Source organism: Microcaecilia unicolor, chromosome 11 (genome assembly GCF_901765095.1).
Source record: "Microcaecilia unicolor chromosome 11, aMicUni1.1, whole genome shotgun sequence".
NCBI classification, from domain to species: Eukaryota; Metazoa; Chordata; class Amphibia; order Gymnophiona; family Siphonopidae; genus Microcaecilia; species Microcaecilia unicolor.
The window spans coordinates 136,308,284-136,326,011 of NC_044041.1; the positions used below are offsets into that span (position 1 = coordinate 136,308,284).

General features: G+C 48.8%; 1 protein-coding gene across 2 annotated transcripts in view; it reads left to right on the plus strand.

Moving 5' to 3' along the window:
• The window catches only part of LOC115479635 (RNA-binding protein 14-like), a 151,547-nt gene extending 140,072 nt beyond the window's left edge, over window positions 1–11,475 (plus strand). For both annotated transcript variants that reach the window (XM_030217688.1, XM_030217689.1), the window contains exon 3: window positions 10,278–11,475. In XM_030217688.1, the coding sequence (XP_030073548.1) occupies window positions 10,278–10,482 (205 nt within the window). In that variant the 3' untranslated portion in view covers window positions 10,483–11,475. The remainder of the gene's footprint in view (window positions 1–10,277) is intronic.
• Window positions 11,476–17,728: the final 6,253 nt, after the last annotated feature.

The window sequence follows — 17,728 nt, forward strand, 5'->3', positions numbered from 1 at the left end:
TAAATTATCCAAAGTCCCATCTTCTCCCAGTACAGAGACTCTGCTCAATGGACCCTAGCTTCCCAGTGGTTTCAGGCTGCTGGGGATCTAGAAGACGTGATCCACCTGTCCACGAGTTTTCTCAAATCCCTGTATTGGTGGACGATTTCCAAATTCCTCAGCCACAAAAAGTGCTGACTACGGATGCGTCTCTCCTGGGGTGGGGAGCTCATGTCGATGGGCTTCACACCCAAGGAAGCTGGTCCCTCCAGGAACGCGATCTGCAGATCAATCTCCTGGAGTTACGAGCGGTCTGGAACGTTCTGAAGGCTTTCAGAGATCGGCTGTTCCACCAAATTATCCAAATTCAGACAGACAACCAGGTTGCCATGTATTACATCAACAAGCAGGGGGCACCGGATCTCGCCCCCTGTGTCAGGAAGCCGTCAGCATGTGGCTGTGGGCTCGTCGTCACGGCATGGTGCTCCAAGCCACATATCTGGCAGGCGTAAACAACATTCTCCGAGGACAAGCAGGCTGCTTGTTCTCACGACTGGGTTGACGTCCGCGGCAGCCCCCACCAACCGGAAGAAGCTTCGCGGGACGGTCGGCACGCAGGGCACGCCCACCGCGCATGCGCGGCCGTCTTCCCGCCCGTGCGCGACCGCTCCCGCCAGTTACTTTTTTTCCGCGACTGGAGAGAGTTGTGCAATTGCCTCTCTCTCCGTTCAGCCGCCGGATTTTTCGACCGCGTTTACGCGGATCGTTGCTTTGGATTCCCGTTCGGTTCCTTTTTCTTTTCTTTCTTTGTATTGTTAAAAAAAAAAAAAAAAAAAAAAAAGATTTTCGCGCGTGTGGAGCACGCGCTCCCCTTTTCCCCTCGCTTCCAGCGGGGACGCCTCGTTGCGGCCTAGTGGCCGCTCGGTCGGCTAATTTTTTCGTGGTGTGATTTCAGCCACCATTGCCGACTTTGACTTCGCCGACGCGATTTTTCCGTCGATGTCCTCGAAGGTCCCGAGTGGATTTAAAAAGTGTGGTCGCTGCGGCCGGCCGATCTCGCAGACCGACACCCACGCTTGGTGCCTCCAGTGCCTCGGGCCGGAGCACAATCTCAAGTCGTGCGCGCTGTGTCTCGGTCTCCGGAAACGGACTCAGGTTGCGAGGCAAGTTCTGCGGGACCGTCTTTTTGGAACTTGCGCCGGCCCCTCGACGTCGACCTCGACGGCATCGGTATCGAAGGCCGGGTCTTCGGTACCGGTATCGATGCCCGAGACATCGGCACCGATGGCAGCGACCCCAGGAGAACAGGTCCCGTCGGCCCGCCGGTCCGCCGGTGAGAGTGGGGTTGAGAGGCCGCGTGGGCAGTCGGCCCCGGTCACTCCCTCAGCTCGTGAGCCACGGGACCGAACCCTGTCGGACCCGGTACCTCGAGACCGAGGGGGATCGACCTCCTCCTCCTCCATGCCCTCCTGCGCCGGTGACGTGCACCGGAAAAAAGATAAGAAGCGCCGTCACCGGGAGCCCTCGGTGCACCCTGAAGAGGAGTCGACGCCGAAGCGTCATCGCAGAGAGGAGAGATCTCCGTCGGTGGTGGAGGTACCGACGCGTCGGGGTTCCGGCACCTCGGTGCCGTCTCCTGGCCCCCAGCAGCTTCTGGCACCGACACCCTTACCGGCCCCACCGCCTTTCCCGGCAGCGGGCCTGGACGAGTGCCTCAGAGCCATCCTTCCGGGGATCCTGGAAGGGCTGATGCGCCAGGCTGTGCCGGCGTCGGGGGTGCTTGCGCCCCCGGCGCCGATGACTGTGGCGCCGGCGAGCTCTAGCCCGGCGCCGGGGCTGTCGACACCGCCGCCGCTTGCGGTGCCGGTCTCGACCGCCACGCAGGTGGAGTCCCCGTCGACGTCGATGGAGGGAGCTCCGTCCCCGCCGGCGCGGGAGTTCACCGCTCGACGACACCGAGACCTCGGTGCCTCGACGTCGAGCCGGGCCCGGTACCGGACTCAGCTACATGAGCTAATGTCCGATACCGAGGATGAGGACTCGTGGGGGGAAGAGGAGGACCCGAGATATTTCTCCTCAGAGGAGTCTACGGGCCTTCCCTCGGACCCCACGCCGTCACCGGAGAGGAAGCTCTCACCTCCTGAGAGTCTCTCCTTTGCCTCCTTTGTGCGGGATATGTCTATAAGCATTCCCTTTCCCGTGGTCTCTGTGGAAGAGCCGAGGGCCGAGATGCTCGAGGTCCTCGACTATCCATCACCACCTAGAGATTCCTCCACGGTACCGCTGCACAATGTCCTGAAGGAGACGCTGCTTCGGAACTGGGTGCGACCACTAACTAACCCCACCATTCCCAAGAAAGCAGAGTCCCAGTACAGGATCCACTCTGACCCAGAGCTCATGCGGCCCCAGTTGCCCCATGACTCAGCGGTCGTGGATTCTGCTCTCAAGAGGGCACGGAGTTCGAGGGATACCGCCTCGGCGCCCCCGGGGCGGGAGTCTCGCACTCTGGACTCATTTGGGAGGAAGGCCTACCAATCCTCCATGCTCGTGACCCGCATCCAATCTTACCTGCTCTATATGAGCATCCACATGCGGACCAATGTGCAACAGCTGGCGGACCTGGTCGATAAGCTCCCGCCGGAGCAGTCCAGGCCATATCAGGAGGTGGTCAGGCAGCTGAAGGCGTGCAGAAAGTTCCTGTCCAGGGGGATTTTTGACACCTGTGACGTGGCATCTCGTGCTGCGGCCCAAGGTATAGTGATGCGCAGGCTCTCATGGCTGCGTGCCTCTGACCTGGACAACCGCACCCAGCAGAGACTGGCTGACGTCCCTTGCCGGGGGGATAATATTTTTGGCGAGAAGGTCGAGCAGATGGTTGACCAACTGCATCAGCGGGAAACCGCTCTCGACAAGCTCTCCCACCGGGCGCCTTCAGCACCCGCCCCCGCGGGCGGGCGTTTTTCCCGGGCTCGGCAGGCTGCACCCTATTCTTTTGCGAAGCGTAGGTACAACTAGCCGGCCCGAAGGCCTCGTCAGGCACAGGGACAGCCCCAGCGCGCTCGTTCCCGTCAACAGCGTGCGCCTAAGCAGCCCCCTGTGCCTCCACAGCAAAAGCCGGGGACGGGCTTTTGACTGGATCCACGGGAACATAGCCGCCCTACAAGTGTCCGTACCGGACGACCTGCCGGTCGGAGGGAGGTTAAAATTCTTTCACCAAAGGTGGCCTCTCATAACCTCCGACCAGTGGGTTCTCCAAATAGTGCGGTGCGGATACGCCCTGAATTTGACCTCCCTGCCTCCAAATTGTCCTCCGGGAGCTCAGTCTTTCAGCTCCCATCACAAGCAGGTACTTGCAGAGGAACTCTCCGCCCTTCTCAGCGCCAATGCGGTCGAGCCCGTACCACCCGGGCAGGAAGGGCAGGGATTCTATTCCAGGTACTTCCTTGTGGAAAAGAAAACGGTGGATGCGTCCCATCCTAGACCTGAGAGGCCTGAACAAATTCCTGGTCAAAGAAAAGTTCAGGATGCTTTCCTTGGGCACCCTTCTGCCAATGATTCAGAAAAACGATTGGCTATGTTCCCTGGATTTAAAGGACGCATACACTCACATCCCGATACTGCCAGCTCACAGACAGTTTCTCAGATTCCGCCTGGGCGCACGGCACTTTCAGTATTGTGTGCTGCCCTTTGGGCTCGCCTCTGCCCCACGAGTGTTTACAAAGTGCCTCGTGGTGGTAGCGGCCTACCTACGCAAGCAGGGGAGTGCACGTGTTCCCATATCTCGACGATTGGCTGGTCAAGAACACCTCGGAGGCAGGAGCCCTCCGGTCCATGCAGTGCACTATTCAACTTCTGGAGCTGCTGGGGTTTGTGATAAATTACCCAAAGTCCCATCTCCAGCCAACTCAGTCTCTGGAATTCATAGGAGCGCTGCTGAATTCCCAGACGGTTCAGGCCTACCTTCCCGAAGCGAGGGCCACCAATCTCTTGGCCCTGGCTTCGCAGACCAGAGCGTCTCAGCAGATCACAGCTCGGCAGATGTTGAGACTTCTGGGTCATATGGCCTCCACAGTTCATGTGACTCCCATGGCTCGTCTTCACATGAGATCTGCTCAATGGACCCTAGCTTCCCAGTGGTTCCAAGCTACCGGGAATCTAGAGGATGTCATCCGCCTCTCCACCAGTTGCCGCACTTCACTGCTCTGGTGGACCATACGGACCAATTTGACCCTGGGACGTCCATTCCAAATTCCGCAGCCCACGAAAGTGCTGACGACGGATGCATCTCGCCTGGGGTGGGGAGCCCATGTCGATGGGCTTCACACCCAGGGTCTGTGATCCCTCCAGGAAAAGGATCTGCAGATCAACCTCCTGGAGCTCCGAGCGATCTGGAACGCATTGAAGGCTTTCAGAGATCGGCTGTCCTGCCAAATTATCCAAATTCGGACAGACAATCAGGTTGCAATGTATTACGTCAACAAGCAGGGGGGCACCGGATCTCGCCCCCTGTGTCAGGAAGCCGTCGGTATGTGGCGTTGGGCGTGTCGGTTCGGCATGCTTCTCCAAGCCACGTACCTGGCAGGCGTAAACAACAGTCTGGCCGACAGACTGAGCAGAGTCATGCAACCGCACGAGTGGTCGCTCCATTCCAGAGTGGTACGCAAGATCTTCCGAGAGTGGGGCACCCCCTCGGTGGATCTTTTCGCCTCTCAGACCAACCACAAGCTGCCTCTGTTCTGTTCCAGACTTCAGACACACGGCAGGCTAGCGTCAGATGCCTTTCTCCTTCATTGGGGGACCGGCCTCCTGTATGCTTATCCTCCCATACCTTTGGTGGGGAAGACCTTACTGAAGCTCAAGCAAGACCGCGGCACCATGATTCTGATCGCGCCCTTTTGGCCCCGTCAGATCTGGTTCCCTCTTCTTCTGGAGTTGTCCTCCGAAGAACCGTGGAGATTGGAGAGTTTTCCGACTCTCATTTCGCAGAACGACGGAGCGTTGCTGCACCCCAACCTTCAATCCCTGGCTCTCACGGCCTGGATGTTGAGGGCGTAGACTTCGCTGCGTTGGGTCTGTCTGAGGGTGTCTCCCGGGTCTTGCTTGCCTCTAGGAAGGATTCCACTAAAAAGAGTTACTTTTTCAAGTGGAGGAGGTTTGTCGTTTGGTGTGAGAGCAAGGCCCTAGAACCTCGTTCTTGCCCTGCACAGAACCTGCTTGAATACCTTCTGCACTTATCAGAGTCTGGCCTCAAGACCAACTCAGTAAGGAATCACCTTAGTGCGATTAGTGCTTACCATTATCGTGTGGAAGGTAAAGCCATCTCTGGAGAGCCTTTAGTCGTTCGATTCATGAGAGGTTTGCTTTTGTCAAAGCCCCCTATCAAGCCTCCTACTGTGTCATGGGATCTCAACGTCGTCCTCACCCAGCTGATGAAACCTCCTTTTGAGCCACTGAATACCTGCCATCTGAAGTACTTGACCTGGAAGGTCATTTTCTTGGTGGCAGTTACTTCAGCTCGTAGGGTCAGTGAGCTTCAAGCCCTGCTAGCTCATGCTCCATATACCAAATTTCATCACAACAGAGTAGTGCTCCGCACCCACCCAAAGTTCCTGCCGAAGGTGGTGTCGGAGTTCCATCTTAACCAGTCAATTGTCTTGCCAACATTCTTCCCCAGGCCGCATACCCGCCCTGCTGAACGTCAGTTGCACACATTGGACTGCAAGAGAGCATTGGCCTTCTACTTGGAGCGGACACAGCCCAACAGACAGTCCGCCCAATTGTTTATTTCTTTCGACCCTAACAGGCTAGGGGTCGCTGTCGGGAAACGCACCATCTCCAATTGGCTAGCAGACTGCATTTCCTTCACTTACGCCCAGGCTGGGCTGACTCTTGAGGGTCATGTCACGGCTCATAGTGTCAGAGCCATGGCAGCGTCGGTGGCCCACTTGAAGTCAGCCACTATTGAAGAGATCTGCAAGGCTGCGACGTGGTCATCTGTCCACACATTCACATCTCATTACTGCCTCCAGCAGGATACCCGACGCGACAGTCGGTTCGGGCAGTCGGTGCTGCAGAATCTGTTTGGGGTGTAAATCCAACTCCACCCTCCAGGACCCGAATTTATTCTGGTCAGGCTGCACTCTCAGTTAGTTGTTCTTCGTAGGTCAATTTCTGTTGTTCCCTCGCCGTTGCGAGGTTTAATTGACCTGGGTTTTTGTTTTGAGTGAGCCTGAGAGCTAGGGATACCCCAGTCGTGAGAACAAGCAGCCTGCTTGTCCTCGGAGAAAGGGTATGATACATACCTGTAGCAGTTGTTCTCCGAGGACAGCAGGCTGATTGTTCTCACCTACCCTCCCTCCTCCCCTTTGGAGTTGTGTGTGTTTCATCTTTTGCTAGTCATTCAACTGGCGGGAGCGGTCGCGCACGGGCGGGAAGACGGCCGCGCATGCGCGGTGGGCGTGCCCTGCGTGCCGACCGTCCCGCGAAGCTTCTTCCGGTTGGTGGGGGCTGCCGCGGACGTCAACCCAGTCGTGAGAACAATCAGCCTGCTGTCCTCGGAGAACAACTGCTACAGGTATGTATCATACCCTGTCTGGCCGACAGGTTGAGCAGGATCATGCAACCTCACGAGTGGTCACTCAACTCCAGAGTAGTGCGCCAGATCTTCCAGGTGTGGGGCACCCCCTTGGTAGATCTCTTTGCATCTCGAGCCAACCACAAAGTCCCTCAATTCTGTTCCAGACTTCAGGCCCCCGGCAGACTGGCATCGGATGCCTTCCTCTTGGACTGGGGGGAAGGTCTGCTGTATGCTTATCCTCCCATACCTCTGGTGGGGAAGACTTTGTTGAAACTCAAGCAAGACCGAGGCACCATGATTCTGATTGCTCCCTTTTGGCCGCGTCAGATCTGGTTCCCTCTTCTTCTGGAATTGTCCTCCGAAGAACCGTGGAGATTGGAGTGTTTTCCGACCCTCATCACACAGGACGAAGGGGCGCTTCTGCATCCCAGCCTCCGGTCTCTGGCTCTCACGGCCTGGATGTTGAGAGCGTAGACTTTGCCTCTTTGGGTCTGTCAGAGGGTGTCTCCCGCATCTTGCTTGCTTCCAGGAAAGATTCCACTAAGAGGAGTTACTTCTTTCTATGGAGGAGGTTTGCCGTCTGGTGTGACAGCAAGGCCCTAGATCCTCGCTCTTGTCCTACACAGACCCTGCTCGAGTACCTTCTGCACTTGTCTGAGTCTGGTCTTAAGACCAACTCTGTAAGGGTTCACCTTAGTGCAATTAGTGCATACCATTACCGTGTGGAAGGTAAGCCGATCTCAGGACAGCCTTTAGTTGTTCGCTTCATGAGAGGTTTGCTTTTGTCAAAGCCCCCCGTCAAACCTCCTACAGTGTCATGGGATCTCAATGTCGTTCTCACCCAGCTGATGAAACCTCCTTTTGAGCCACTGAACTCCTGGCATCTGAAGTACTTGACCTGGAAGGTCATTTTCTTGGTGGCAGTTAATTCAGCTCGTAGAGTCAGTGAGCTTCAGGCCCTGGTAGCCCAGGTCCCTTACACCAAATTTCATCATAACAGAGTAGTCCTCCGCACTCACCCTAAGTTCTTGCCAAAGGTTGTGTCGGAGTTCCATCTGAACCAGTCAATTGTCTTGCCAACATTCTTTCCCCGTCCTCATTTCTGCCCTGCTGAACGTCAGCTGCACACATTGGACTGCAAAAGAGCATTGGCCTTCTATCTGGAGCGGACACAGCCCAACAGACAGTCCGCCCAATTATTTGTTTCTTTTGATCCCAACAGGAGGGGAGTGGCTGTGGGGAAACGCACCATATCCAATTGGCTAGCAGATTGCATTTCCTTCACTTACGCCCAGGCTGGGCTGGCTCTGGAGGGTCATGTCACGGCTCACAATGTTAGAGCCATGGCTGCGTCAGTGGCCCACTTGAAGTCAGCCACTATTGAAGAGATCTGCAAAGCTGCGACGTGGTCATCTGTCCACACATTCACATCTCATTACTGCCTGCAGCAGGATACCCGACGCGACAGTCGGTTCGGGCAGTCAGTGCTTCAGAATCTGTTCGGGGTTTAGGATCCAACTCCACCCCACTAGGCCCATGTTTATTCTGTTCCAGGCTACACTCTCAGTTAGTTGGATAAATTGTTAGGTCAATCTCAGTTTTGTCCTCGCCGTTGCGAGGTCCAATTGACCATGTTTGTTGTTTTGAGTGAGCCTGGGGGCTAGGGATACCCCATCAGTGAGAACAAGCAGCCTGCTTGTCCTCGGAGAAAGCCAATGCTACATACCTGTAGAAGGTATTCTCTGAGGACAGCAGGCTGATTGTTCTCACAAACTCGCCCGCCTCCCCTTTGGAGTTGTGTCTTCCCTTGTTTGTCTTACTACATATGGGACTGACGAACACGAGCCGGTTTGGGCGGGAAGATGGGCGCGCGAGGACTAGCAAAGGCCTTTGCTAGTAAGTGTTCCGATTGGAGGGGCTGCCGTGGACGTCACCCATCAGTGAGAACAATCAGCCTGCTGTCCTCGGAGAATACCTTCTACAGGTATGTAGCATTCACTTTCTGGAGTATGAGTGTAGTGATTGCCAGTCTGTGGTCTTATGCTTGCTTATTGCAGCTGCAATGGTTGACGGGACATGGGTGTGTTACAAAAAGGGACCACCTACTACTTTGGAAGATGCATACTGGATCTTTCAGGGAGCACCACCAGCTAATACCGATGAGGTCACTGGGAAAAATCAGTATTTTCTCTACCTCTGTCTACTGGTAGGAGGGGATAACAGAAAATCTTGCAGTGTGTGAATTTCCAAAAAAACCAACCAAAATCATGCAGTTTGTGAATTTCCAAAAAGACCAACCAGCACCCCTTCTACTTTTGCCCACAATAGTTGAAACAATGGAGGCGATAACACCCATTTATACAGAACAGTGTAGCTTACTGAAGGAAAGAAAATTGTCAGGTAAGTCATAATTTCTTAAGTGGGGGTAAGAGAACACTTACAGAAAGGTGCGTGACTGGAGCAGGCTGAGAGGTGCCACAAGGGGGAAGGGCAAGGTTGCTTAAATGTGCCATGGGGTGGGGGAAGGCAAAGGGTGTGAGCGCTATGGTGCTGGGGGGGGGGGGGGGCAGAACAAAGCTGAATGTTCCATGAGGGAAGATGAGGAGAGAACTGCAGTTAGAGTAAGAGGAAACGGGAGTCTGGAGCTTCAGAGAAGGCTGTTGGAATTTCATGCTTTATAAGGGAGAATTATATTTTAAAAAAATTACAAAAATAGTACAAAATTTTGAACAAAAATATTGTGCACAAAATTTTCAAACATTTTTGTGCGGAAGTCTCCCAAGTGTGTAGATCTGGTGTTTCCTGTGCGTTACCATAAGCTCTTGTGTACTAGATGGCTGTATTTATAATAGACATTTCTGGTTGGACCTTAAGTAATCAGGACCAATTTGTGAGACCGAGTGGACCTAAGTGGTCTTTATCTGCCACCATCTACTGTGTTCCTATTTTTAAATTAAGAACAGAAGTGTGTGGTTTTGGGGTGGGGGGGGGGGGGAGAATCTTAATCCTGTTGAACACTGGCAGCAGTAAACCTTTCACACTTAATATGTTTAAGAGCAACCTCAAGGGAAAGAGAAGTGGGGGATATGCTGTAAACACAGACTAGTCTTGCCATGAAGTTAATTTGTGTTTTAATGACTAGTTTAGATTAAAAAGGAGGGTTCCTGCTTTTTAGGGGAGGGTCATAGAGGTAGTGACCTTAGGGGAGGGGCACTAATTTGTTCCCCTGCCTTCTGCATAATGAGGTCATGGGGTATTTTGTATTGACTGCATTTCTTATAACCAGAGATCACAGTAGATGAAATTTAAGTGACTGCACCATGGTACTTGAAGCATACAGACTGCTGTATATTCGTTTTATATGTACTTCACAATATATTGATGCTTCAGATAGATGAAAGTAAAGATCAGTTTGTGTGTGCTGCATCAAAACACAGATTGTGTAATGCCTTAGCTGTAATGGAATTTATCAGCCAAAGAGATTCTGGAAAGTGGTTCTAAAGGATCTTGTACTTATTTACATTCCTTTAATATAACGGAATAAAGCTTTATGTTAAATTCCAATAAATGTAACTTGGGGTATCTTACAGGCTTTGTAATCGAAGATGGATTTTTGTGAAAATTTCCCGAGTACATTTCCTTTTATATAACCTATGATATGTACTGATGAAAGATTTTGTTACCTATGATATATTTTTTCTATTCCTTTTCTCTCGACCAGGTATGGTACTGATCGCCGTTTAACTGACATGTCTGATTATCGCCGTTTAACTGATGCGCAGGCCACATACCGCCGTTTGTCGCCCAGCTCCCAGGATTACCGCCGTCTTGCAGATCCTCACACAGATTATGCTCGTTACACGGCCTCATACAGTGATTATATCCGTGCTGCACAGATGCAATCCAGTTACCAGCGCCGCATGTAGGGCCATGCCTAGTTCCTAAGCAGGGGCTGGTTTTCAGATGGTCATAAAATGATCTTTTAAATGTATTCACTCTACTGGATTTCAAGTGAAAAATCAAGTCAACGTTGCCGATCACATCTTTTCCCCTTCTGCCTTTTCCATCTGCATATTTTGGCAGTGTTAAAATTAGTTATGTTGCTTGCTTTCAAGGTAGTGACATTTAATTTTTTTTTTTTTTTGTTACGAGTTTTGATATTTAAGGTCATCCTGGATCAACAACATAGCAGCCACAATTTTTTAAATTAAACTGATTTTCTGGGTTGATCCTTTTTTTTTTTTTTTTTTAAACTGAGGAGGGAGATGGAATATTGTTTTCAATGTGAAGTAATTGTAGAAGCCACTGTTGTTTTTCAGGCTTTACTTATTTGGTTATCTTAATATGGGGATTTTTTTTTTCTTTTAAGTATTCCAGATTTCAGGAGCTTTTCTTTTTTTTTTTCCCTACTGCCCAGTAACATTTTCAAATCCAAACCACCTGCTACCATTCTTGGTTTTGCCCACTGTTGCCAAGGGCTTCTCCCATTTTCATTGTACACCGCAGAATTCCTTAAAAGCAGAGAAACCTGCTTTGGTTCTTTCAAGAAGGGCGTTGAGATTTTTTTAGCCCTTGAAAATTGAAACTCCGAGGATTTGGTGAAAGCTTATTCAGTTCTTTGGACCTTTGTATATATGCACTGTCTCTTTGCTGTTTAAATGATTTAGGATGGCATCAGGTACTGAATGATTATATTTTGACATCTATTTCCTCACAATTGCATTGTGATAACTTGATTGCTGCAGAGTAGTGCATTTTATACCCAGTGCTGTCTTCAGTTCTAAAAATGTCTTCGTAACCTGAGCTTTATCCTTTTTTCCCCTTTCTTTCAGCAATGCTCATTGGGCAGATACAATGCCCTGTAGAAAATGATTCTTTGGGTTTTCTATTTGCTGTAAATAAAGTTTGGAATATTTTCATTTCTTGTGAGTGGCTAATCATTTTATTACAAAGTCAAGGTCTTTGTGACTAACTTCAGGCATTCTATTCCACCATTCTCAGCCTTACAGCAAAAAGGAGGGCCACAAGCACATACAAAATCTAATGGTAGCAGGGGCTATTTGATACTGTCTCTTTGAAAAAAAAAATATTCTACATTGATGGTCTCACAGCTAGGGCTCCAGTTGCCAAATGTTAAGTAATGCTACTGTTTCACATGCATTAGAATCCACTTAGTAACACGAAACAGATTTAAGTTTAAGTTTGTGTTGACCCATTTCGTATGAATATTAAAAAAAAAAAAAAAATTTGTAGGTGACCAGAACGCAAGTTATGTTAATACCGTGTTTCCCCGAATATAAGACACTGCCTTATATTAAGTCTTAATATTTTGAGGAAACACGGTTGGCCCGCCCACCTTCCCTCCGTTGCTCCTGCAACTACCGGTAACCCCCCACCCGAGGTCGCCCCCCCACCCGAGATGGCGCTCCCACCCGAAGTCGCCGGACCCCACCCCCCTCCGTCGCTCAGAAACTAACCTGAACTTAAGCCTCCTTTCACTTTCCTTCCAGTTCGCAGGAGCAGCAGGGCAGGGCAGGCCTCTCCTTCCTTCCGAGCCCCACCCTCGCCTGACGTTACGTTACGTCAGGCGAGGGCGGGACACGGAAGGAAGGAGTGGCCTGCCCTCCTACTGCTGCTGCTTGCTGCGAACTGGAAGGAACGTGAAAGGAGGCTTAAGTTCAGGTTAGTTTCGGAGCGACAGAGGGGGTTGGGGTCCGGCGACTTCGGGTGGGGGCGCCATCTTGGGTGGGGGGGCGACCTCGGGTGGGGGGTTAGTTTCAGAGCGACGGAGGGGGGGCCCGGCGATCTCGGGGGGGGGGGGGGAGACCCTACTTACCGGGAAAAGAAAAACTTTGCTAGGCCTTACTTTCGGGGGAGGCCTTATATTTTCTAAGGGCACCAAAAACCTCGGTAGGTCTTATTTTATGGGGATGCCCTATTTTCGGGGAAACACGGTACAAATGAGTTATATCTGTTTCTCTGAGGACAAAAGACTGAATCATTCTCATAAGTGGGTGCATCTGCGTTAGCCTTGGAACCGACATATTGCATAGCGAAAAGAAAAAAAAAAAAAAAAAGTTTTGGTAGAGCCTTGTGTCGCGCGAGCATACTCGGGAAAGAGCCTTTGTGTAGTGCCTTTTTTCACAATTTGTTGCCTTTATTTTCTTTCTCTCTTTGTTTTATTTACAAAACAAATTCTTTATTTTCTTAATGTTTGTCCCATGTTTGTTTCCTTTCAATTGTCACGGCTGGCCTTAGGCCCGCTCGGCTTGGTCTCTCCCTTTTTTCTTTTTGTGCTATTGTTTTTCAACACAATTGCGTTCTTTGATTTAGCCAGAGCAGTCTTCCCTTCCATGTCATCGAAGACTCCCAGTGGTTTCAAACGCTGTACTCGGTGCAACTGGATCATCTCAGGCACACATGATTCTTGGTGTATCCAGTGCCTTGGGCTCAACCATAGCCTGGTGAGTTGTATCCTCTACCTTCGTATGAAGAGGAGGACACAGATTGCCTGAGAAGCTCGGAGAGAAAAACTTTTTGGAGTGCAGTCCGGTCCTTCGACATTGGCATTGGGGTTGGCAGAGTCTATGTCTGCATTGATGTCGGGAGACTCCAACACACTAGGAGCAGTGAGGCATCGAGTGGGTCTCTACCTGTCTTGAGGCCTCGTCTGTGCAGTCCCCCTGAGACAGACCGTCAGACCCTGAGGCGTCGTGAGGATTCCACGTTGTCCTTGTCGGCACTGAGGAGTCTTGGTAAGGTGCATCGGGTGAAGGCCAAGAAGCACCGACACCGATCTCCTTCGATGCACGGTTCCGGGAGCTCTGGGACATCGAGAGATCAGGCTCCTGAGAAGCGTCTGCACTGGGAGGAGCGCTCCCCCTCCATTTAAGAGGTGCCAGCGTGTACGTCTCCCAGCAGCCAATATCCTGTTCCTGCACCCCAGGCGGTTATACAGCCTGAGCCCACACTGGCTCCACAGCCTTTACCGATGGCGGCTCTCAACAAGTGACTCCGAGCCTTGCTCCCAGAGCTTTTGGAGGCCTTTATGCATTGATTTGCATAGGCATCGGAGGTGCCTGCGCCTACCATGCCTTCTGCTGCTGCCCACCTGGCCCCCAGCCTGCGGTGCGGCCTCCGGCGCTGCTTGCGGTTCCGGTATTGACTGCCACCCAGGCTGGTTCTCCAACGTCGGTGAAGGAAGCTTCACAGGAGTCCAGGCATGAACCGGCCTTTCGATGCCATTCTCGAGGCCACGGGTCTTCGAAGTCGAGGTGGGCCCAGTCTCTGAGAGAAGTGCTGTCCAAGACTTCGTGGGAGTCTGAAGAGGATCCCAGGTACTCCGATGAGTCCTTTGAGATTCTTTCGGAGCCTTCTCCTCCACCTGAGACACGGCTTTCACCTCCCGAGAGCCTTTATTTCACCTCATTTGTGCGGGAAATGGCTGAGGCCATACCCTTCCCTGTAGAATTGGAGGATGAGCCCAGGGCTAAGATGGCTCAAGGTCCTGGACTACACCTCTCCATCTAAGGAGGCAGTGATGGTCCCTTCTGCATGAGGTACTCAAGGTAGTCCTCATGTGGAACTGGGCATCCCCTCTGTCCCTGTGGTCCCCAAGAAAATTGGCACCCAATATCGGATTCATGGGGAACCTGGGTTGATGGTCTGTTACCCCACAACTCCATGGTGGTGGATGCCACTCTCAAGAGAGCCAAGAGTACTAGGGAATAGGAATAGGAGGAAATATTTTTTCATTCATTTAATAGTTAAGCTGTGGACCTCGTTGCCAGAGGCTGTGGTTACAACCATTAGCACATCTAGGTTTAAAAAAAAACGTGGACAAGTTCCTGGAGGAAAAGTCCATTGTCTTATTGAGATAGACATGGGGGGAAGCCACTGCTTACCCTGGGATTGGTGGCATGGGTTTGTCAGATACTTGTGACATGGATTGGCCACTGTTGGAAGTAGGATACTGAGCTAGATGGCCCATTGGTCTGACCAGTATGATTTTTCTTATGTACACACAGTTTTCCAACCACAGGAAAACTCATGCTCATTCTACTTCTTTTCCCTAAGGAACTGTAGCCTTCTGTCTGCGTATGTTGGGAGGTCTTTACTCAGGGCCACTCCCTTGGAGGCTTTACTCGGGGCCCTGATCTGTTCTGTTGTAGAGCATTTAACCTCCTCTCTCAGCCCTGCCCCTCTTGACTCAGCAGGTACAGTTTATCAATTTTACTATACCACCAGGCTTTTTTTTTTTTTTAATCAAAGCGTGTACAAAACATCAGAATAACATAGTGATAGAAAAATACAAGACCAATTATACTTCTAACAGATATAAAAGAATATAGCTACAGTTACCTAGAGCCCACTATCAGTCAACCCTCAGGAAGAGTGAGACCAAAACTCTACCTACCCTAAGGTGGCTTACTACCAGCATCAGTGGGGGAATGTTCATATGGAAACCCATTTCTGAAGTGAGGCCAGTATTGGACAGACTTTTACAGTCTGTGTCCCAAATATAGCAAAACAGCTTGCATCCTGATTATGGATGGGCAGGAGTGGGTTTTGATGACAACTCCAACAATTGGAGAGTAAGACCAGTGCTGGGCAGACTTCTACAGTCTGTGACCTGAGGATGATAGGGACAGATCAAGAACAAGTGTGTGTGTGTGTGTGTGTGTATATATATATATATATATATATATATATCACATTCACCTAAGGATTGATAGCAAGTAAAATGTCAGTTTGCACCATTGTTGGATTGCTGGTTTTTCAGATATTGACAAAACATGTGACTCAGCATTGACTATCTAGGCATAAAGCCAGCAGCAGTGAAAAAATTGCTGACTGCCATGTGCTGAATATTTGCCCCAGGGTATTTATTGGAACCATTCTTCTTTCAATAAAGGGAATACTGCAGGGATCACTTTTGTCTCCTGTCTTGTTTAATCTGTACCTTAAGCGATAGGGACCCTTTTACTAAGCTGTGGTAAAAAGTGGTGTGTATTAGGTGTGCGACGGGCCAGTTTTTACAGCATCTGGAAAAAAGGATCCCCCCCCCAGAAATAGCATGCGCTCGGGGTGGGACAACTGCTAGTAGCCGCGTTGTGCTGGCGGCAGGTCAGAAAGAGTGCACAGTAAGGGTTGGGTTTACTGCCGCTTTGTTAAAGGGCCCCTAAAAGACTAAGCAGCTCTAAGGATGCTCTAGCATTTTTAAGTGCACACTAAACAGTGTGCTAAACACTAAAGACACCCATAGGATTATATGGGTGTCTCTGGCATTTAGTGCATGCTATCTTTAGGCACATGCTAAAAACGCTAGCGTGTCTTCGTAAACAGGGCCCTTAATTTCAAATTTTTATGAATGGAATACTACTAATGATACTAGTCCAATTACCATCTGAGAAACCTCTGAGGGGAGAGTTTATATCTATCTCGTCCCATTATAACATAAAAAGGGACAAAAATTGCAAGAGTTAGAGCAATCCATCAAAGTATGGAAAAAACCATACACTGAAACTTAAGATGTGAATAAACTAAATATGTTTTATAAGCAAAAATATAAAATTTGGAGCCAAAAGGCTGGTCAGGAAATTTTTATTCATAAGAAATCCATTTATGCAGAGCAAAATCAATGTAATCAAGCTTTAGCAAATTAATTAAGAAGGAATACTTTTAGGACTCAAATTTCCTGTATTAATCACCAGTACCAGTAGAGAATCCACAAACGTGGAGAACTCCATGAAATCCCACGGATAGTCACAATATAACAAAAGTGGGTAAAAAAACCAGGAGTTCCAGAGTGAAGATGAACCAAACTTTATTAATCAGTATATTGACTCGACACAACATTGTGTTTCGGGCAAAGGGCCTACATCAGGAGTCTACAAATAAAAACAATATATAAACAAAATATAAAAGAATATAACACTAAAAACAAATAATACATATATAATCTGAAAACTATGCAAATATCAAATGAGAAAATGAAGAACAAAACAGCTAGAACATTCATATGTCATGAAACATGAACATCTTGAAAGTAAATAAAGCTTAAAACATATAACAAATTTAAAATTTAAATGCTATGCAAATGTGATGTGATTTTAAAGTGAAAAGCTAATATAAAGAACAAAACAGCAAGAGCATTCATATAACATGAAGCATAATAACAGTAAATAAAACCTAAAACATTGATATGAATAAATACTTCCATTTTAAAAAATTGAACATACACAAAATGAAACAATCCAGAGAAAAAGTAGGACAAACCTAAATACATGAGAACGATAATGATGATCCAGAATTAGCAATGTTGTAAAATACAGTCTGTATTGTAGTGGTCTGTGAAAATAGTAAAAAAAAACACCACAGTAACTAAACAGAAAGGGAAAACCACTGTAATGTGAGGCACTGCCTGAATACATAAGGAAGTGCTGGCTATTTTGTGTATTTTCAATTTTTAAAAATGGAAGTGTTTATTCATATCAATGTTTTAGGTTTTATTTGCTATTATTATGCTTCATGTTATATGAATGCTCTTGCTGTTTTGTTCTTTATATTAGCTTTTCACTTTAAAATCACATCACATTTGCATAGCATTTAAATTCTAAATTTTATATTTGTTATATATATGTTTTAAGCTTTATTTACTTTCAAGATGTTCATGTTTCATGACATATGAATGTTCTAGCTGTTTTGTTCATTTTCTCATTTGATATTTGCATAGTTTTCAGATTATATATATGTATTATCATTTGTTTTTAGTGTTGTTCTTTTATATTTTGTTTATATATTGTTTTTATTTGTAGACACCTGATGTAGGCCCTTTGGCCAAAACACAACGTTGTGTCGAGTCAATATACTGATGAATAAAGTTTGGTTCATCTTCACTCTGGAACTCCTGGTTTTTTTACCCACTGTTTTGTTATATTTTAATCACCAGTACAAAATATTTACCAGAACACCAGATATTTTAGAGGCTTTAAAAAAAATTTATGTAAGGGAAGGGGGAGGAAAGGATGTAAAATAATGATGATGATGTTAGATTAGATGCACATGTACAATTATGACATGACTGAATGTTTACAAAATGTTTGACTTTATTGGTTTTGTTTGACGTGGTACATCAATAAAAACCGTTGAAATATAAAAAAAAATTTTTTA